The sequence below is a fragment of the Vigna angularis genome, chromosome 4 (genome assembly GCF_016808095.1).
Source record: "Vigna angularis cultivar LongXiaoDou No.4 chromosome 4, ASM1680809v1, whole genome shotgun sequence".
NCBI lineage: Eukaryota > Viridiplantae > Streptophyta > Magnoliopsida > Fabales > Fabaceae > Vigna > Vigna angularis.
The window spans coordinates 39,417,511-39,439,750 of NC_068973.1; the positions used below are offsets into that span (position 1 = coordinate 39,417,511).

A 22,240-nucleotide genomic window follows, 5' to 3' on the forward strand; every position below is an offset into this window, starting at 1 on the left:
TCACTGAATTAAAATCGCAATATAAGTTAGATGTATAACTAATACAGAAAAGCGGGTGCTGAACCTGTAAAAAGACTCAAAATTTGGCGAGTGATCTGGATAAATTGTCTGAAAACATTGGAGACTTCAGCCTATATACGGTATATTCCATGCATCAGAAGATCTGCAACATTCCAGGTATCTTCCCTGTTCCAATCTAATGAGGTGTTTCCAATAAGCTCACATCATGTCATTAAAAGCATCAAGTCTCAGACTCGGAAACCTTTTTCTTTCATTTGGTAAAATCTCAAACAAATCTTTACAAAAGCCTGAGGTTCAATATATCAGAAGCCTATACACAATACAGAATCATCTAATTTTCTCTTTCCCACTAAAGATGAATTTATTTTTATCTCCACGTAAAACACTCAGCAGGCGACCATATACCAACCCTTCATTGAGAGAGAATACAATCAAATACACAGTACAACAAGTGCCAACATTTACAGGTTCATGCAGTTGAAGATTCCAATATTTAAAGTCACTTTGAGATATCCAAAACGAGTGACTGCTAAGTTATCTGCAGTACAATTTGGAATTATCCTCACTTGGTTGAATGTGTTTTTCTCCTAGCAAAGAACATCAAAACCCTCGGGAAAAGTGACCTTTTCTTCTTTTTCCCTTGTTTTGTTTCTGGGGATGATCCACTTTCATCAATGTCTAGATTAGTCTTTGGACTTGGAAACTGATGTGCAGCATTAGCTGCAACACCAGTGCGCTCAAAATTATTTGCTTCATGACTCCCCTCAAAACTACCCCTAGGACTTTTACTCTGGTTTACCGCTCCTTGGCCAGAGTCTCCCGCCTTTCTTCGTTGTTCACTTTCAGCTCTCCACTTTCTTAATTCTTGCTCTACGCCCAATTTACCTTCCTTAGCCTTCTCAGCCTTTTCCATCGCCACTTTCAAAGATTCCCTTCCTGCAGCTATCTCCCTATTCACTTCGTCCAACTTTTCAAAGGCTTTCAATTCAGACTCCTTAGCTTTATCAATTTCAGAATTAGCAGTTGCAACCCTCATATTGGCCCGCTCTTCTGCCTCATGTGCTCGTTTGCTAAGCTCGTAGTACTCTTCCAAAGAAAGTGTTACCCCTTTGGATGGGTCCACTGCATTCTTGCTTCTAGTTGATTCACTCTCTTGCAATGCTTTAATTGCCGCTATTGCCAAATGTTCAGACGCCCTTGCAGCCTCTATCTCCTTCTGAGCTGCAAGTAATCTACTTTCCAAGGTACTTACTCCAGCCTTGGCTTGCTCTGCTTCTGCCTTTACTTTTTGTAGCTCTTCACGAGCTGCCTGAGAAAGCAAGTTGGCTTGACTAGTCTCTTCAGCCGCAATTTGTAACTTCTTGGGAAGCTCGGCCATTTTCTCTTTAGCTTCTTTCTCCTTCATCTGGACCAAAGCAATTTCTGATCTGGTCTTTTCCAATTCAGCTTCCAGAGATGCAACCGCAATGGAGGCCATTCCCTCCCTTTGCCTGATGGCGGCAAGAGTTGCTTTTTCCTGTTCAAGTTCTGATTTTAATGATGTAGCAGCTACCTTCAAGCAACTAACCTCTGCGGTTGCTTTCTCTATGTTAAGATTCACTTCCTCAAGTTCCTTTTTGGCTGATGCAACTGCTGTTTGTATGTCAGTGTGGGTCTTTTTCTCTGATTCTTCTGGGCCTCCTTCTGAGTTTCCTTCTTCGTCACCTTCCTGCTTTAACTTTGATTCCATATAAGAAGATAATTCAGCTTTCAAATCAATCAGCAAAGTAGAGGCTGTATCCAATTTAGATTTGAGTTCCTTTGCAGACAAAATTTGCTGGTTGAGTCTCTGGAGCTCTTCTTCTGTCTCTTTAAGTTCCTTCTCCCAATCAAGGGAATCTTGATCTCGTGCCATGACTGTTCCTATTCTTTGTTCCTCCGCTTCCAAGTGTGCACCGTGCGCAGTCTCCAATGATTCTTTTGCAGCAATTAACTCAATAGTTAAATCCTCTACAGACTTCTCTACTTCCTTTGATTCAGCAACGGCCTCTTCAGCTTTCTTAATAGCTAAATCTCTTTCACTCACTAAGATAGAAAAATTTTTGCGCAATGTTTCCTGCTCCTCTTTCACGGCTTTTAAATCTGAAACAGCAGCTGCATACCTTGCTTTGGCAACCTCAAGTTGTGCCTTGGCTGCAACACTAGATTCGTCTGCAATACCCTGCTCCATCTCTTCCACTCTGAGCTTTGCAAGTTCTGAGTCCTGTCTTGCTTGACGCTCTTCTGTTTCTGCTCTCTCTAGGTTAAGTTTTAATTCTTCTATTAATCTCTTTGTACTGTCTAACTCCTTAAGCATTTGGCCTTTTTCCTGTTCAGCATCCTCTGCTTGTTTTCTGTACTCTGGGATCTCCTCTTGTGCCTTTTCAAGCTCATGTTCTACAAGATCACGTCTCTGTACATCCAGGGAAAAACTAAAGTTAACAGCAGTTCGAGCAGACAAACAAATATGCATAGCAGGAAGAATGATCATCAGGATCTCTATTTTTCCTTAGAAAACAAACAGTATTGGACATTAGAAAGCACATATATAGGCATAAAAGTACATATACTTTCATTTTCTAGTTCATCTCAGGTCAAAATGAATTCATAAGTTCACAAATATAATTTGTTTTCTTTATTATCATGTTTTCAGTATAATAAGTATTTTCGTTTTCAAAAAATACTTCCGACTTTTGTTTTTGTTCATTATCACTCTAATGCCACTTCAAAGCATTTCCATGTCATAAACATTATCTGCAGAGATTTTAACACCAAGAAAATTAGCCTGTTCAACACACTAGACTGATCATAGCATACATATATCTGCCTAAATATTGGGTGACACATACACAGACACTTATATCCCAAATAAAAGAGCTCATATTCTAGTGGCATAAATTAGAGACAATTGCATCAGAAGGGCCTGCAACAAACTACCAAGTCAGTAAACTTTACATATACAGTTTATGTAAAGGCAAATTTGTAAATATGTCCCATAAAAAGCATTGAGGGAATATGTAGAAAATAAAAGTTCCAAATTTCTGCAACATGTGTGCCACGCCAATGCTTAGCCCTGTAATGTAATTTATGTTCGCAGAATATTTTTTTACTTCTATTATCAACATTAACATAAAAGGCCTGGTTAACCTTCTGTCACCAGTGGATGTTGCAACTGCCATTGTTAATCAAGGATACTATTTCTTTCATCTTTATACCCACTACAGCATCTACCTCTTGCCTATCCCATCATTATTGTATAGGTTTAGCTTTGAGAAGCAAACGGAACAGTGAATAGAATTTGAAATTATAAGATAGAAGTACGAAGAAGATAAATTGGAAATAACTGTCATAAAATACCGATGCTTGAAAATGCAAGACATACCTCCACAGTCTGGATTCTGTGAGCCTTCCAATCCACAATTCCTCCAAACTTGGAAACAGCTTGCTTGACAGATTTAATAGGAGCTCTGGTATCGATAATGTGTTTTTTCTCATCAAACATCTTGCCATGGGGGAGTGAGCCAACCGTTCCCATGGTCATTAAAAGTTCATTGTGATCATTTTGCAAATCTTTTGTTTCAGAAGAAGAAGCTGAACGCCTAATCTCATCATTAACATCACTGTCAGCAGTGATATTAGAAACATTATCCAGCAATGAATGCCCGTCAGAAACATTTTCTAGAGCACCTGGTTTTGATTCTTCAACTGAAGTGACCTGCTGCCTTTTCTCTGTTACATCAAATGCAGCATCTGGGTTTGCAACTGAATTAACTAAAGAAACACTCCCCTCTTGCATTACAGTTTGACAATCATTAGAATTTGGAAAAAGTATTTGTTCAGGGAACCCATCCAATGGTAAATGAATGCCAGACTCCACTTTTGCATTACTAAGTGGGACAGTTGGAGCTTCGGTGGAAGATTGATTGTTGGGTAATTTTATCACTTCGGTGTTTTCTTCAGGGTGTTCTACCAGTGTCATCTCTTCAAAAAAATTTGTGGTGGATTCAGAGGGTAGCTTGTTGACAACATGTTCTGCCAGTGTCGCCTCTTCTGCAACTTTAGAAGAGGATTCAGAGTTCTCTATCACATACTCAGCAGGTGGTGTCTCTTTAATTTTGGAAGAAGATGCAGACGGTTGGTTGTCTCCAACAAGTTCTACCAGTGGTTCTTCAGCAATGTTTGGGGAAGTTTCCAATGGTAGCTTGTCTCCAACAAGCTCAGCCAGGAGTATCTCTTCAGCATTTTTTGGAGAAGATTCATATGGTCTCATGTTTCCAACAAGTTCTGCCAGCAGTGAAGCCTCTTTAGCAATTTTTGGAGAAGATTCAGACGGTAGCTTGTCTCCAACATGTTCTGCAAGTTGTGTCTCTTCAGTAATTTTTGAAGAGAATACAGGGGGTATCTTGTCTTCAACATCCTCCATTGTAAGGATCAATCGGGAGCGCTAAAAGTGTCTAACCACTTAACAAAAATAAGAAAAATGAGTCAGTAGAAAATAAAATTAAAAGAAGAGAATTACAGCCTATACAAGCTTTCCAAAATAATACAATCGAATTAGAAATTAAAAATCCCCTTGTATAAGTTTCAATTTCGAGCGAAATTGCTATTCACAAGAACAAGTCACCAATAGAGAATTGAATTCTACATATACCATTTAATTACTTTCCTTTTACGAATCATCGTCTCTGTTGGTTGTTAAAATGAAAATTTCAAAGGATTATCCGATTCCTGAATAAGAAAAAAACTGTTTCCCAGGTTTTAGGTGTTCAAACTCCGAATGACAGATTGAGACTTCTCCATGGATAATTGTAATTTCACAAATCACAACCAAATTCACTCAAAGGGAAAGGGATGAAACAGGGCATTTTAAAATCAATCCGTACAATTAACAGAGATAAAGATCTCATTTAATTCAAGTTCCAACCATGCTTAACAGCAATCTAAAGTTATCAACCACCTACAATTCTTGATGTTTGATCAACAAAAAAGTAATCATATAACACACGGAAGCTCACTCGTCTTTTCTCTTGATAGACGTTCCTACAAATCCCATCGTTATGAAATTTACAATGACAAACACAGAAGAAGACAGGACATATCGGCAAAAAAAAAATTGAAGGAAAAAGTAATCTAAACAATAGTTAAAACAGAAAATAAATATTTCCTGTTTATAATTTATAAGCCGTCAACATTTCCCCCGTAATTTTCCCCAAGAAATAGAAATACAAGTAAACCAGAACAATGCACCATCTCTTGTGTGGCCAACCTTTTGAAAGCAAAGACTTGAATCATTAAAGACAGTAGGCCGTCGGGTGCAGGGAAAAGACACGGTGAAGAAAATTCTGATGAGAGAACAAAAAGCAAGGAAAAACACTGAAAAGTCAATTCCTGACCATTGTTAAAGCCAGAGGGCATTCACACGCTCTGTTTCCTTCCCCATAATTTTCTCACAAGTGTGGAAGCGTTTGCAAAACACGTGACATCTAGCTCTAAATACTCACAAATACTTGCATGCTACGACGTGATCGCAGATAAACAGAACAGAGCAGAACCGAGGGAGAAATTAAACAAAGGAACGGGATTATGAAGTGAAATAGTCGTTGAAAGAAGAAGAAAGAACATACCAGATTAGGATTACGAATAATAATAAGGAGAAAATTGAAAGCGGGGAAAGAGAGATAGATTCTAATTGAGCAGCAAAATCTGAGGAGGAAATTAAAATTAGGTTGGGGAAAAATAAATGAAGGTGGAAAAAATTTGCAGCCAAAATTAGAACACAGAAAAATAGAAAGAAAGATACACAGTTAGTGGAGCCTACCTCATCACAGCGGCTAGATCCATCTGTACCCTCCTTTTCTTTCTCTCTCATCTCCAATATCAATTATCAATTACCAACTATCAAATATCAATTTCTTCCTTCAACAAAAAATAATTAACTCATCCCTCCATTGCATTTTATTATTTTCTTATGAATATTACTTCTATTATTATCTTTCCTGCTAATCAAAACTATAATTACGTACGCCGCTACAATGCATTACCAATTAATTAATCTTCCGTAGTTGGTATTGAGGTAAGTTAACTCAAGAATAGTATTTAATTCATAATATAGTGCAGATATGAGATCGGTTAGCTTACCCACCTTGCATACCTTTTTCTTGGTCGGTGGTCCAGATTCTATTTCTTGGTTTTGCATTTTCCACTGCTATAAATGACCTAAAATCATACCGTTCATGTCAATCCGATCATGCAATTCCATTTCCATACAAATAAAAGAAGTAACTTTAGAAGAATTTGAAAAAAGCTGAGTAATTAATACAAAAGTGACCGCGGATAGTAAATGATGTAGGTTCCAGCATGGCAAACCGTGTAAATGGAAGAGATCCGTTACATTACATTCATGATACCGACAGTAATGCACACATTATCAATAATAAATATTAATTAATGAGTTTTCTTTACCCTTCTTTAGTAATCGAGTTTAATGCCATGATTCACATTGCTTTGCATGTAACGCGATCCACCAATAAGTGGACCTCGTTAATTGGGCCCAAAAGAGTCCAACAAGTTTTCGTCCGTTGGATGTTGTAGAGTGGGGTCCACATTCGGAAATTGCAAGATAACGTTGTGAAGGCTTATTTTATTATTAGCACATGCTCATCTTGAATTTATAATTTGTTAATTTAACTATATGTTAGTATCGCTTATCATTGACTCTATTAAAATTTAAAACGAATTACCCACCCAATAATTATGTCTGCAATAAGGTGTGAAACGAGGAAAAGTATCATTATATTTCTAAATTTATGATTAAGAAAATCATTACTTTATAACTAGTTAAATGAATTTATTTTAAGTTTTTAACTGAATTGAAAATTGATATTCGGAATTAAAATACTATGGAAAATTAAATTATGAAAAGACTAGGGTGTAAATTAAAGTTTGGGGGCCATGGTTTATTTTATTCTTTTGGTTTTATGCGTTACCAACCCAATGGTGCCACGTGGAAGGTTGGTTTGACACTAAAGTTGTGTTTAATATGTGCGTAAACTTTGGCTTTTGCTAGAGAATCATTGTTGGGTGGGGTTAAAGAAGTATGTGATGACTTTTCAACTAAATACAAAAAAAAAAAGCAAGGCATAATTAATTTTTTTTATCACTTTTGGAATTATTTACAATTTTTCATAGTCTTTTAAATATAAATGTCATGCTTTCAAATTAGGGATTTCATTTTCGTGAAAACGAGTTATTGGATAACGAAATCTCTTATCATATTCAGAAGGAGAAGTTGTGTTTAGCTTTAATAATTTTGAAATTAAATTTTTTCTATAATTTTTATTATAAATTATTTTCGATTTTAAATCAACTTGACTAAATATATATTATCAATTTTCTGCGTCTTAAAAGAAACTAAAATATAAACTACTTTGTTGCTTAATAATCAACAGGAAATTAGTAAAAAAGGAGAAATTAAAACAATATTTTCAAGTAGAAAATTCAAACTAATCCGACCCGTTAACCCGTTAAGTCAAGTGACCCGTTAAATACAGGCAAAACTTGTACGATACTTCATATTTCAATAACACAAGTCTTACATATATTATCTTAAATATTCGAAAATGATGTATCTATAAACACATAACATTTTCAAAGTGTCCGTTTCCGTCAATCGAGGAATCATCACAGAAGTCGGTGCATATATAATCAATCTTTTCTTCTTTCAAACGAAAAAAAAATAAAAGAAAATTAGGTGCCATGCTTCTCTCTTTTTTAAGCTTTTTCTTTCCAGGGTGAACAAAAAGTTATAAACAATCGTATTTACCACGTTGATTTTATAATACATATTTTATTTATTTGTATAATTAATTACGTTGAAAATGTAATTAATTATATTTTATTTTAGTTGATTTTTTTTATATATAATAGATTCTTATTATTTATGTTTTTACTACAGTAAAATAAAAACAAAATATAAAATAACAATAAAATCAAATTTACTAGTTTAAATTTTAATATTTTGTAAATTACTTAATTTTAATGTACTTTTTAATTTGAAATGAAAGTGTTTTCTATTAAACGTTTGTAATAACCTTTTTATTTTAATTTAATTTTTTTAACTTTATTTTATATTTTAAAAATTATTTTACTTTTAAAAAGTTATTTTACATATAATATATAAACAAAATTCATTATATTCCATCACTTGAATGAATTATAAGTTGTTCAGTAGTTATCTTTTACTTTTCAATTTCTTTTATATTCAATTCAAAAATCTTTAATTTTATTTTCTTTCTTTCTTTTATAATATTCATTTAATTTAAATTAAACATCAAGTCGAGTATCAGGTCTAGTATCAAACTATTTGTCTATGACTGAGCTTCACATGGATGACCTTTCATGGGTTATGGGTTTAGGGTTTAGGTATACACTAATTGTGATGGACTTTTATCTTTTAATTATTTAGTGACGATAAAATCATATCTTAATTTGTATTAAAGATTAATTAAATAATTATTTTTATTAATCTAATTATAGTGTAATTGTTCGGTCATGAATGGATAATTTGACACATAATTCTTTACTTTTGGAATAGTTAGCAAGAGACTTTAAAGAACAAATGAGGACTGCAACAATTAATCTAGAACCGCCCTTTACTTAGCACCAACTATGAACCTGTTTAGTCTTCAATACAACCCGTTTAGTCTGAGCATTATACAACAACTCTTCTGTTAGTGTATGTCATTCAACTCGACCAATCTACAATATTGTGTTAACCTTAAACTAGATCAACGATCCTTGAACCATTTATCATAATTATATTTTAAGTATAACTCAGGGTTTTACAATTTTTTATTTGCATCTACATGTTGATTTATTGATTACACTGTTTATTATGCTAATTTAATTATTTAAAAAGTAATAACTTGAATAGAATTTGTTTGATAGTCCACATTTACATTCATCGTGTAATTAGATTTTAATAGAAAAAGTTTAGTAGATTACCAAACAACTAAGAAAATTTGGATTATAGATGTAATTGTTTTTATTTTTATTCTTAACATACACAACGAAAAGAAAACTAAATGAGTCACGATAATTTTTATCAAATCACAATTCCTAATATTGAGTGGCAAAACCATTTGAAATGATTGGAATAAAACCCATTGATATATAACCTCTCTTGACTGTTGAGTAATAAAATTATCTAAAGGGATCAAAATAAGACACTTAGTACAAATCTAGTCCAATTTCTCTGATGATTTTTCTGATGCATTTAAAATAAATTCATTTTGATATATTAGAACAGATTTTTATATATTTCAAAACATTAAAATCAATGTATTTTGAAAACATAGCATAGAAATAATTAAAAAAAAAACTTAATAAAAAAATCCAAATCACGAATCTCTTTAAAATTGGTGTAGATAGTCACATTGTGGACAAATATTTTTTTTCCTTCTACCTTCTTCATCTGTACTTTTCCTTGTGATATGTATCCTTACTTTTTAACATGATTTTATCATTTTTCGCATATGTATATGTCTTATGTCTTGTTACTCGGGTTTCTATTTAATAACGTTTTAAAAAAGAAAAAAAAAAGTATTTTGATATAATTTTTTTTATAACATTTTGATACATGTGTTATTTTTTCATTAATTTATTATTTTACTAATTCGGAGTTCAAAACCAACCAACCCAAGTTACATTTTGCATGTTAAATGCGGGTTTGGGCCGGACCTATTCGTATTATCCATGGTATTAGGTGACCCTTGGGAAGCTTATCCATATTCAATCAGCTACATTTTCTCATAGTTTGCTAATCCAACAGTACATAGACACGGTGGCATATGAAAGTTCAGGTTGTGGAAATTATAAGAATTCAAATGTCAAAAATCAGATTACATTTTAGTAGTACAATAACAACAAAAATCTCCACTAAAAGAAAAAGCTTAATGTTTATTTGTTTATTAAGTGAAAGTTTTTCTTTTACAGTGATTGAGATTAAGACTAAGAACTATTACTATTTCTAAATAAATTATTTTCATTGGTTTAACTTATACTTTAATTAAGAACTATTTTCACTAACCTAATGGATGAGAAGAGGGGTAAATCGTCTGGGATCAGTGATATTGATTTTCCAATGTCCATCAGAAAAGCCCATGCTCCGAGCCTTCCTCCTCTCCCACTTCAGCTCAGTGCGACGCCGTTTCGTCAACCCACATAATCTTTGCAAACCGTCCTCCATGGCGTCGTGAACCTTCCACCATCTCCGGTGCGCCACGTCGCTGGCGTACACCCTCTGCTCCAGGGTGTCCCAATTGCAGTCGTAGTCCCTGAAGCAGTGCCAGGGCTTCCACCCCAGGTAGTGAATCGCATACACCTCTGCCGGCTCCGCCCCGAACAGCGCATTCTTCTCCCTTGCCTCTGCACTCGTGTTCGCCCAGAAATTCTTTAGAAGGTTCACCCTCCGCGGCAGCCTGTGCCACCACACCAACACCTCGTTCAGAAACCCCTGGTCCCCTCCGTTGTACGAAACGATGACATCGCGAAGCCCCATCAGCTCGCCGAACGTGCAGTTCGAAGGTTCGATCACCATTATCCCGGAGTTGAATATCGATTGGTCGTTCCCCGTGGCGGATATCTGCGGGAAGCGGAAGAGGATGTCCAGGTTCCGGAGAACGATGATGTCGGAATCGATGAATATTATTTTGTCGTAGTCGGTGAGCTGCCACAGTCGGAGCTTGCTGTAGTTGTATTCATTGTAGCTTCCCTTCTCTGCCCTTGGGTTTCGGATCCGGGTAATCATTCGGATCTTCCAACCCGCTTCCGATAGAGACCTGCGTTTGGGAACGGAGATTGACTTATCGGCGAGGAGGATTAGGTGGCGTTTGGTCCCTGTTTGGTGGAGGGTTTGTGCTAGTGTTATTGCGCCGCAAACGTATGCTTCTGAGGAATGCAACACTGTCGCATAGGCTTCGCGCTTCATTTTCCCTCTGCTTTCACCGTTTTTCTCACTCTTCAACAACTCCTTCCTTCCTGCAAATTCATAACTTCAATTAGATTCTTTTCTATTATTTACTTTCTCACTTTTAAAAAATGTAACCCAGTTCAATTATTTTTTTTTTCAAAGAAAATTCATATTATTAATTTTGTATTATATTTTTATTATTAATATTATAAGAAAGACGTACTTGTCCAGGTTTATGTATTTTTATCTCTGACTACTTACGCTCTAGTTTTCGAAAACTATTCTTGAATTTTTAATTAGATTTTATTAATGCATGTATATTATTAGTATTACAAGAGAGACGTAGTTGTTTAAGTGTATATATTTTTATTACATTAAAATATTATTATGGTGATTTGTCCGAAAGTAATAATGGTTCTATGTCTGGTTATTGATGATTGAAACGATCAAGTACCGAAGGAATCTATAAACGTTATTATGGTAAAGGATTTAAAGAGAAAATAAATATTTTAAAAGGTTTTAATCTGTTTAAAAAGATCGAAAATTAAAAGGTCAAATGATTAAAAATATAAAAACAGGCAAAGGAAATAAGAGGGACAGACTTTTTTGAATGGTCTAACTTAAAAGTATCCGTAGTTTCTAGTTAGAGCAAGAGAAATAAAAATATTTAACAGTATTAAAGAATTATGTTTATTACTAATGATTCAACCTTTGTACCGATTATTTCTGAATGAAGAGTTTGGCAGTTATCTTTTATATATGTTTAAACACAACAATGTAAAATAAAAGGAAAAAACAATACCATAGACAGAGATGTTATAAAATATTGCATGGATGTGAAATTCATACTCTTTGGCGGATACGGAATTTGTTTACGCTACGAACAATCGCAAACGAATGCTATTATGGTAAAAAGAAAAAAAAAGGTTGGTGGAAAAAAAGACAGTTAACTAAAAATAAGTGAAAATTGAAGTTCCAAATTTGAAAGAAAAAAGAGATGGACAAGCTAAAAGTAGCAGAACTTGATGAAAAATATTACAATAGATTCTACTATTTAATTGAAAAAATTTCCAGCCCATGTGTTTTACCAAATATATCCACCTCATTACATCTTTATCCACTTTATTTCATCGTCTGAATGAAGCAAACAGTAACAGATATGGGTGGAGGCATCATAATCCTATAGTTGGTTACCTTCACATCGCAAGAAAAGTGAAGTGGTTGCATGGTTGGTATGGGTGGTTTAACCAAAATTCAAATAAACATGCCTGTACTAATACTTTTGGATAAAGATTGTGATGACCAACACAAACATTTAACTATTAGCTCATTCATTGCTAGGGCATTTTAAAATTTTAGTCATTATAGCGTGTGCATTTATTGTTTCTTTGTTTGTTAGTTTTTATGAAACCTAACCTAGTGGGTTTCTTAGCCAGATGACTGAGGCTTTTGAGATGAAGAAAATAAATGCATTTTTGTAGACGATAAACTTGAGAAGGAAGAAGAAATATATGGCCATCACTTGTTGCAGCTATTGTAAGCTCAGCCATATTTTTATCGTATTCTCGCCATACTACGCTTCTTCCAATTGGTGTTTACAAGAAAGTGCTGAAAATACTAGAATGTAAATAGCTGTTTTCAAAAAACAATTATAAAAAAGAATAAAATTTTACATAAAGACTTTTTCACTAAATTAACATAAAAAAAATAATAAATTTGTTCATTAGAATAAAACTTCTTTTAGAATCGCGTTTGTAAATTTTACTTGTTCATCTTAGTAATATTTTGAAAATTTATTTTGGGAAATAATATTTTGGTATAAATGGTGTGTATCTGTAATATGCAGTGAGTGTAAAAGTGTGTGAAAGTAATTTTTTCACCTTGTTCCCAGAGAGGCATGGCCAACTTGCACGAACCGACGGGCAATGAAACTTTGTGCTGTAACTTATTCATGTCAGCTTCATAGTACCACCATTCACCTTCCCGCTTAACCAAGTTGTCGCATGGAAACAGTTCCATCATTGGTCTACACTTGCTCCAAAAAACCACTCTAGTCTTCCCTCTCCAATCCTTCTTCCCATTCTTTGTGGCTAAATTCGCAACTATAAGATGAACTTGCAACCTAAAAACGTCCCTGTTCCATCCTTTTTGGGGATACCTGCATGGCAGCTTGGCAACGATGATGTCCATGCATCCATATTCTGCAAACTCTGGCATAGGTATCTCCGGACACGACGGCACATCATTCTCTTCTTCCTCGTCTATCCATTCGGGAAACAAGTCTGTCCAGTTCAGAGACTGTGATACCCTCTGGAAATGAACCGTCGTGGTTTCCCCATGCGTGCTCCATTCTCTCACAAGGCCTTCTTCCATGTTCACCATTCCTATCCTCGTTCCTTTCCCCATCTCGCCAAAAAAGCTTGGTACTACATTCTTTTCCCTATGTTGGTTTTCTTGAGGTTCTTCCAGTACCGCTTTCATTTTCAAGCTTTTTTCTGCCTACAGGTTTTGAAGATCGATAAATAATGGCAGATAGAATGCATGCTTCACATGCACATCAGCTGAAGTTTGAATTAAGCTTATACACACAAAAGAAAAAAAAATTATATGCCACTAAAGTATAGGCTCACCTTGTGATGACATTCGCCCAAGGAGCACCTCACAAGGGAGCCCGCATTCTCCAAATAGTCAGAAGATGGGTGGGGAAGAATGGTGGCATAAACAAGCAGAAAGACAATGAGGAAAACAAAATTGATTATGGTGATCAAAGCTTTAGATGGCCTTGTCTTCAGCATCTTTCGAACACTCAAACTTTGCATCCCGTGGGTAGTATATTATCAGCGATGCTCGAGTGGAGAGGACTATACTACGTATCTAAATGAACTCCCCACAATTCAATTTAGGTGTGAATTATGTAGTAGTTAAATATAGTGAAGAGAATAAGGAGTAAGGATCGGTAGTAGTTGCAGTAGCAGTTAGAAAATAAGAGTAAATCTCAAATCATTTACGGAACTCCGAATGTGATTTCCTTGCTTTGATATTTCCTTTCGAACGAGACAAATGAATCCGAACAAAACGGCTTTACTTATATCACAGGCCAATGGTCAACTAAATTTCTAGGCACAAAGATATGAAATTACCCCTATAGCATCGGGTATCAGTAGCTAAAATCAATTAAGAATCACGGGGGCAGAGAAGTAAAATCCCCAAGTCCATTAACATTGGAAAATGCTCAAGTGTCAAAGTGCAAGGACAAGGCTCGCCAACTATTCGGTTGATACGTCACTCTCTTACATGCAAAGAGAGATTGCTATTCTTTGTTTCCCAATTGCGAGTCTCCACCAATTCCTTATAGTTTATAATATATCTAATGAAAAATCTCTTTTAGCTTGTTCAAAATTGATATAAAAAACTGTCTGCAGGTTGTGCGTCCGCACATCATATATCACCAAAAATGATTCCGGGGGAAGTTTAGAAGGGCTACATCCCAGTAGCTGTTAAACTATCAGATTTATGTCCCCACATCCAAGAATTATCATATCAAATAAAAGTGGGGCCAATATATGTGTGACCAATGTCATGCTCCCTATTCCAATCATTCAATGAAATGAAGCGCGGCAGCGGGTCAACCACACTCGCTTCAGGTGGTGAACCAATCCCACTATGAATCGTGCTTGAGATGTGATGAATCTTGTTAGTCCTCCTTAGTTTCCACCAAAAAAATAATTCTAGATCTCTTCTCTTGTCCAAAAACAGATCGGATATCAAATGCAAATGAAAACCATTTTCTTCCAAAAAATTGTAGAATTCAATGAAAAGGATTACACAGCTATTTCCGAAACAAATAAATTATCTGTACACGTATGAGTAAGAACACCTCTCGCACAGCATGCTCAACTACAGTAAAATGACCTCATAACTTAAATGTACGTTAGCCTTTATGTCCTCTCACATTCACATTTTCCTTACATTACATCCACTGAGAATGTTAATGCAGCGTTCGTATCAGAAGGAATTTCTATTGAGAAGACAAGAAGAATAACACAACTTGAAGGCAGACGTCCTGGCATCTCACCAGCTGATCAAATTGCGACAACAATAACATCCAATTTCTCAAGGAAAACACATGAAATTATGGTTAGCTCAAGTTTGCAATCTGGAAATCATTTCGTAATTTCTTGTATGTGTTGAGAGTGACTTTTTCCTGGGGGAATAAAAATCAAATCCTCCCATCCTGAACTCCTTTCACTCATCTGCATCGAGAGAGAGACAGAACTTATCAGAATTCAGACCACTGCCAAGCTTATAAGCTATAGAACTTGTAAGCAGAGGTAACTACCTCCATTTTTTTCAGTACATCTTCCAAGCTACCAACCTGTTAATTTATATATATAAAAAAAAACAGAGAGAAACACAAACTTCAAATAAATTACGAATGATTGATTAAAAAAAAAACAAATTCACTCTACCATGCAAGTTATTGTATTATTTGAACAACACAAGAAATTTAACAGAACATCAGTTATATTAGCCGAAAGGAACAATGTGGTTTCCACACACAAAAATCTAAATCCAGTTTATTTACTAAAACACAGGTTTCTTCCTTTCCCTTTAACCCATTTTTGATGGAAGACAGATTACAAGGGTTTACACATGACATGCTTTGTTTGGTTTGGAAAAATTCTGTCTTCATTTCTTATTTCCAGTAAGAATTACACAAATGTTATTTTTTTTTGGCTGTGTCCTGCTTTCAAAGATTTATAAAAAAAATGGTGAAAACAAATCTTCATTCCAAGCCCCTAAGTTCTCACCATTTCCTACACAACTTTTCCAAGCAAGGAATACAGTTAAAAACACACCATTATTGTAATTGTTAATGAAAAAAAAATTGTCTTCAATCAAACAAGCACTATGATTCTATTTTTACATTGAAACCATCCATTGGAAGATGCTTTGTTCACAATGAAGATGGAAAAAGAGCATTGGCAAAATGTAAACCATTTAAAGGGCTAAAACTAATTAGTCCATCAGCACAATTGTTTCCTAGCCCATTTTGATTCAAAGCCAAATTTAAATAACACAAGCATCTCTTGCCTTAATCATTTCCTCAAAAGACAATGATGTCATGGTTATCAGGAAAATATAGTACACAAGACAACTATGATTCAACCAAATATTCAGCAAGTTTTCAAGTTGATCATACAGGAAGTTATAAGTTAATATTTATTCACGAATCAAGGTAAGTCTAGCACAAAGCACTAGCAACACGAAATTAGGGTTAAATTAAATTAAATATGCTACTGCTATTGCGGTAAAAAGATTATCAAGTTTGCGAGCAGCTTTGACTGATACATTGCAACGGCAAAAGTATAATAATTTAAACAGAATACTTTGAAAGATGCTTCCAAGTAACAAGAGTAAGGATGGAGAATACTATACCACTATTTGCTGAGAAGCACCAGGTGCTCTAGATGCCCTGGAAACTTTGGACAGTTCCTGCTCAATATCCTCCTGTCAATATAACCAGAAAAATGATAAAATACTATATAGTACTTATATTTTATGAAACAAAACGCAAATGACTAATGATTCTAGATAAAGACTGAAATAATGATAAGATCAACGAATCAGACAACCTTAGAGAAATACACAGGGCAGTAACGCTTGTTCTTCTTCTTCACAACCAAAAGTTCAGACTGTAAGCAAGCACATATAATTATTAGTCAACAACAGCGCCAATTTAGCACCGAAGCAAGGAATTACTAAAATAGTGAGTGAAATGGCTTAAAGTTGTCAGCCTCTAATATTTATATGTATTCTGTACAACAGTTGCAGTTAATTAATTGACAAATATTGCAGTGAGAAAAAGTGAGCTGAAGTATACTGAACCAATAGTAATAGTTCTCGTGCTATACTGATAAATAATGCATAGATGAAAAGACAAACTAACACCATTTTTTAAGTCCCAACAAACCATCCAAAGTTCAGAAAAAAGAAAAGAGAATACACCTGAAAAACAGGAACTCCATCAAAGCCTCCCTTGTTGGCTGGTTTGAGCTGATAAACATGAAATGGAAGTTACATTTAGCACAATCTAGGAACCCTATATGGTTCACTAACATATTTTACGTGTTTATGTACAATTTAGTTTAAATTAATGCCAAAGAACTAATTCCACACTTAAGCTAACATGATCAAAGCTTTTTTCTTTTCGCCCATTATTGTCCTTGCCACTGAACTGAAATGGTCATGCAAAAATTGTAGATGCTAACCTCCAAAGCATTTTTTATTTGAACTGGATCAGGTAAGAATCGGAATGCAATGCCTTCCACCTTCAACATGTATACCTGTTGTGCAAGAAAAGTCTCCATGAAACGTACAAGATTAACACTACGGTTCATGCGTTAAAAAATTGATCCAGTTGCAGTCAATAGCATAGCCTCCCCTTGTTGATAGTAAAGACAAAGGTGTACAATAAAACTCATGTTGCAAAGCTCCTAATAAGTGACAGGGATTGTCTCACTTATATAGAGATTCAAAGGTAAATGGAAATTCAACTTTTTCAAAAAGAATTGTTCCCTGTCATATTTAAGTACTTAACTACCACGTGGCTTTCAATATGATAGAAGTCCATCCACATCTTTATTGAATGTCAAGCATGGATAGGTCAATTAACGTCAGTAGCTAGATAGAGGCTTCACATTGGCAAAATACATATGCTGCTAATGAAGTAAGAATCAACATAATGGTTGCCGATATATATATATATATCACAACATACTATCATACATTAACACTAGTAATGACACCCACCAATTCAAGCAACACTAACTAAAAGCCAGAACATAATTCAGAAATCCGAATTAACATTTATTTCTCATTTCATAAAAGCAGCATTAGGACGTGACAGTTGAGAAATTGCAAAGGACCTGGTCGAGAGTAATTGGAACAACCCTAGCCTTGTTTCGAAGTTCTCTACTACTTGATCGAACCTAAAACAGGGAGTAACGAATTAGGAGAATGCAATTAAGAGGATGAAAATAAAGGAAAGTGGAAGGAAGAAACCTGAGCGAGGAAGGCTTGGGCGTCCTCTTGGCGAAAGCAGAGCAATCCAATGGACTTGTCACCGTCGGCGTCGGAGATAAGAACGAACTCATTGTTGGAATTGCTGACGGTGTAAACAGAGGTGCCGATGAGGGACTTGGCGACGTGATTGGAGCCCAATGAGGGAGTGGCGGCAAGGGCATGTTTGGGGGAGAGAAAATTGTGATGAGCTTGAGCTAGGGCTCGCCTTGTGTCATCCAAACGAGTGGTTAGGTCGGCCCCGAGACGGACGCAGTGTTGATGGACGAAGCTGGAAAACGACAGAAGCGGGTTTGAGTGTCCGCGGGACTCCATCTTAGCCTTCCTCTTCACTCAATCCCTTCGCCTTAACTACATAAACATAAATATCCCATTTCTTTCTTATCTTAACAAACCCATTAATTATTTCGGCCCTCAGGCTGTAAAAACGGCTCACCGAGTTCGGCTTCGTTTGGCTTAATATACTGTTACTTACTTGGTAACTTATTCACTGAATTTAATTTGACTTATTTATTAATAAATTTGAAAAATTGAATCTGATTTGACCTTGATAGATTAAATAAATTAGTTTATTGATTTATTTAATTATAAAAAAAATTATTTAAGAAAAATCTTTTTAATTGAATCTAAATAAATTATTTTTAAATGATAAAAATAACAAAAATGGATAAATGAAGTAATTGGACTCAAGGATGATAATTAAGAAAATAAGTTTTTTTAATATAATAATATTGTCAGAACCACTAAAATCCATGCACGTATCGTTCAGTGGAATTCACGTGTCAAGAGGGAGACTCGACACTCAGATGACGAACGCCAGGTGTCAAGCGAAGAGGATCTGAAAATCAGTTAGTGGAAAACAGGTGTCGACTGAAGAGGGGACGTTCGTTCTGACGTGTGGAGCAAAACTTGGATTTTCAGAAAAATCTACCCCACTCTCTGCATGCACCCTCTTTTCAGATTTCTGAAGAATCCCATTCTCTCCTCCTTCTCTCTACATCCTCTTCATCTTCTCTCTGAGAAAACACTCACTTTCTCTCCTCCGATCACTATTCCGGCACCGTAGAAGCACTTCCGGTGTCAAGAGCTTCCAGATAAACCGTTCGGTTTGTGAAGCTGGGCTGGTAAGTCTTTCTCTTCGCTCTGTCGTTCGTTTTTCTAAACATGCAAACCCAGTTCTGGATTCGTGTGTTGATCATCATTCTTAAAATGAGTGATTCTAATAGTGTTGGGTTGTCATTTGGTGTAGTTGGAATTGTTGAGCGTTGAAGGTAGGGAAACCGGTAGTGGTGAAATTGTATTCTGCCTCTGGGAACGTTCGTTCACGCTCAGAGGTAAGGGAAACTTATTTAATTTAATTTAGTATGTTTCCTGTGCTGCATGAACGTTCGTTGAGTTACTAAATTAAAGTGAAGTATGATTATTGTGATATTTGACTAAATGATATATGATGGTTGCCATATCTGATGTATGAAATATATGAAACTTATATGATATGGATTGTATGAAGTATGAAAGTTGATTATGATATGAATGTATAAAGTTATGAAACTATATGTTAAGAAATGAGTTAGAAAATAAATGAGTCTGGTATGAAATTTCTCATATAAAAGTGTACGTTCGTTACTGAACGGTCATTGACCGTTCGGTTTTCCTGGTGAACCTAGTTGAAACGGGATTCTTTCATTTGGAGAGAATCCTAGTTGAGGACGAGCGTCCTCGAGTGGTAATACTATGCTTGAGCGTTCGGCCAAGCACAGTTGTATCTGGGTATCCTGTGATAAACTCAATTTATATATATATATATATATATATATATATATATATATATATATATATATATATATATAATGATATATTTCCATTGTTCGTAAACACTACTTCGATAGTATCTTATTATATTTATCAAGCCTTTTATTATAAGTTTAGTAGTGTTCGGTCTTACACCTAGCGCTCGTACTGAGTAGTGCTCGGTTTTACACCTAGCGCTCATACTGAGTAGTGCTCGGTCTTACACCTAGCGCTCGTACTGAGTAGTGCTCGGTCTTACACCAAGCGCTCGTACTCGTTTCTTGTATAATCTATCTTGATGAAAATAGTGTTCGTCTAACTTCAATAGAATTTTCTTCTCTACCGTGCTTGGTCATTTACTGGCATTCGGATTTCTTGATGTAAAATCAAATAAGTTAAATATTCATAAGCGTTCGGTTTCTTTATGAGAATTCTTCTAAGTATTATTATTGGAATATCTTGAAGTGTTTGTATCGATTGGTTCCAGCATAGAGTCGTAGCCTTTGGCGAGGTCTTTTCAACGTTCGGTCAGAGTTATCAAGAGTCAGTTCATATAATTGATTCACTTTGTAGTGAACGTTCGGTTCATTCGTTCCTTGTTATATCTATTACACTCGGTTTCTCTCTCAAATCGACAGTAAACCTCTCGGTCTTATTCTATTCTAGAACTAGAGACCTCTCTGTCTCGTTCCAAGTGTTCGTCCTCGTTCTGAGTGAGGATTGAATGTTCGGTACCTGATGTCCTTAATAATCTTTGAACAAAGAGGAAATTTAAATGATTGATAATGAAAGATGAAACTTGAGATGATTGATAATGAATGATGAAGAAAATATGAGATGAATGAAATGTTGTGGATTTGTACGAGCGTTCCAGGGAGGAACGACTCAGGATTGAGAATTGAGATTTGTAAAGTATGACTGTGGTTATGCTAGTGCTGGCAGTTCATCCTGATGTTTCGTGGGTACTCGTCCTCACGTAGAGGAGGGTAGGTCATGTGTGGAAACGGCAGGAGGTCCCGTCCTTAGGGGTACTTTGGATGAATAGGACTAACCTCGGGTGGCAGCTGATGAGAGTATTCCAATTACTACATCACCCGGGTGCACGAACGCCTGTAGCTACACATATTTCATACAGTCCGGACAGTCAGTCTAGTAATAGGATTTGATTGAAACATATGTTGAAATGTATCTTATGTGTTTGAATGTGAGAAATGTATGTTTATACCTGAATTAAATTACATAAGCTTACCCTGCGTTTCCTATCGTGTCTGGTTTTGTACGTCTGTCCTTGTCATTGCAATGATCATCCGTGTGGATGTGAGCAGAAGGAGACGAGCGGCTGGAAGAGGTGCTGAAAGAAGAAAATTTGGAAGAAGCTGAAGCAAAGATCGAACAGTAGAACGTTCGGTCCATTGTCTAGTTATAGTAAGTTGGTCCTTCGACCACCTTCCCTTTATTTAAGTATGACCGTTCAGTATTTTCTTTTGTAAACCGTTCGGTCAGGTAACTTATCTTAAACGGCTTTAATTTGTAACTCCTTCTGTAAGATCGTTCGGCCATGAGCGTACGCTCGACTCTAATGTAAGACTGATCTGGATTATTGTTAATGTAATTATTCTATTATATAGTTTATTGCTGTATTTATGGGATGTTACAAATATAATTTTAGAAAATTGGATGAGTTGATAAATCAACTCGACTCAGTACCAATTTAATCCAAGTGAATCAAACTTAAAATTAATCTATATCAAAAATAAATTTTTTAAATTTAATTGTTTGAATCCGTAATAAATTAGATTAATTCATGAATTTGAACCCCTTATACAATATGTTAAAATAAAATAAAAAATGCTAATTTGAAAGATATAACTTTAGACCATGAACATATGTATTTATATTAAATGAACTAAATAAAAAAATGATGATTCCAACCCAACACGGGCCTATGCTTAATTTCTGACTCTTAAACTTAATTTCTATTCCTTGTTCATCTTGTTTTGGCTTCCATATTCTCAACTTCCTAACTACTAAAATACAAGTAGAATTTATTAAATTGGATTAAATATTTCATTTATTTCTTATGTTGACTATCTTAACTAGTCATTAATCCGTTAACCCCATCACTAAATAATGCTTTACTTTCGCCCAAAATCTGATTAACCAAAGGGATTACAGTTTTGCCGTTATTTTTCTTCGTGTTTATACATGGACCACGGATTAAGCAGACCAACTCTTTTTAACACCCTATTCTTGTTATGTTCACGCCTTGCTTCTCTATTCACTTTCAAACTTAATTTCTTTTCCTTGTTAATCTCTATTAACCATTAGAATTACGAGTCAAAACATTTATTAAATTTG

At 35.3% G+C, this 22,240-nt stretch overlaps 3 protein-coding genes across 10 annotated transcripts; all 3 read right to left on the reverse strand.

Moving 5' to 3' along the window:
- Positions 1-4: 4 nt before the first annotated feature.
- Positions 5-6,260, reverse strand: LOC108342988 (protein WEAK CHLOROPLAST MOVEMENT UNDER BLUE LIGHT 1). 7 transcript variants are annotated; one of them, XM_017580960.2, is made up of 4 exons: positions 5,858-5,876; positions 5,664-5,742; positions 3,422-4,500; positions 5-2,452 (listed from the first exon to the last, which is right to left on the reverse strand). In XM_017580960.2, exons 3-4 carry the CDS (start codon positions 4,460-4,462, stop codon positions 584-586), a joined length of 2,910 nt encoding a protein of 969 aa, XP_017436449.2. In that variant the 5' UTR covers positions 4,463-4,500; positions 5,664-5,742; positions 5,858-5,876; the 3' UTR covers positions 5-583. The 7 variants fall into 7 exon arrangements, with proteins under 7 accessions (XP_017436449.2, XP_017436451.2, XP_017436452.2 ...); XM_017580962.2 differs by lacking the exons at positions 5,664-5,742; positions 5,858-5,876 and adding an exon at positions 6,182-6,260; XM_017580963.2 differs by lacking the exon at positions 5,664-5,742 and having other exon boundaries at positions 5,858-5,985.
- Positions 6,261-9,815: 3,555 nt separating this feature from the next.
- Positions 9,816-14,678, reverse strand: LOC108343371 (UDP-glucuronate:xylan alpha-glucuronosyltransferase 2). Its single transcript, XM_017581615.2, has 3 exons — positions 13,639-14,678; positions 12,889-13,507; positions 9,816-11,076 (listed from the first exon to the last, which is right to left on the reverse strand). The coding sequence occupies exons 1-3, from the start codon at positions 13,825-13,827 to the stop codon at positions 10,127-10,129; spliced, it is 1,758 nt and encodes a 585-aa protein (XP_017437104.1). The 5' UTR covers positions 13,828-14,678; the 3' UTR covers positions 9,816-10,126.
- A 114-nt stretch (positions 14,679-14,792) lies between these two features.
- LOC108343372 (protein TIC 22, chloroplastic) lies at positions 14,793-18,470 on the reverse strand. Of its 2 annotated transcripts, XM_017581616.2 has the most exons (8): positions 18,074-18,469; positions 17,938-18,000; positions 17,281-17,355; positions 17,018-17,065; positions 16,645-16,704; positions 16,448-16,519; positions 15,348-15,383; positions 14,793-15,261 (listed from the first exon to the last, which is right to left on the reverse strand). In XM_017581616.2, the coding sequence occupies exons 1-8, from the start codon at positions 18,404-18,406 to the stop codon at positions 15,172-15,174; spliced, it is 777 nt and encodes a 258-aa protein (XP_017437105.1). In that variant the 5' UTR covers positions 18,407-18,469; the 3' UTR covers positions 14,793-15,171. The 2 variants fall into 2 exon arrangements, with proteins under 2 accessions (XP_017437105.1, XP_052731972.1); XM_052876012.1 differs by lacking the exon at positions 15,348-15,383 and having other exon boundaries at positions 18,074-18,470.
- Between the last annotated feature and the right edge of the window lie 3,770 nt (positions 18,471-22,240).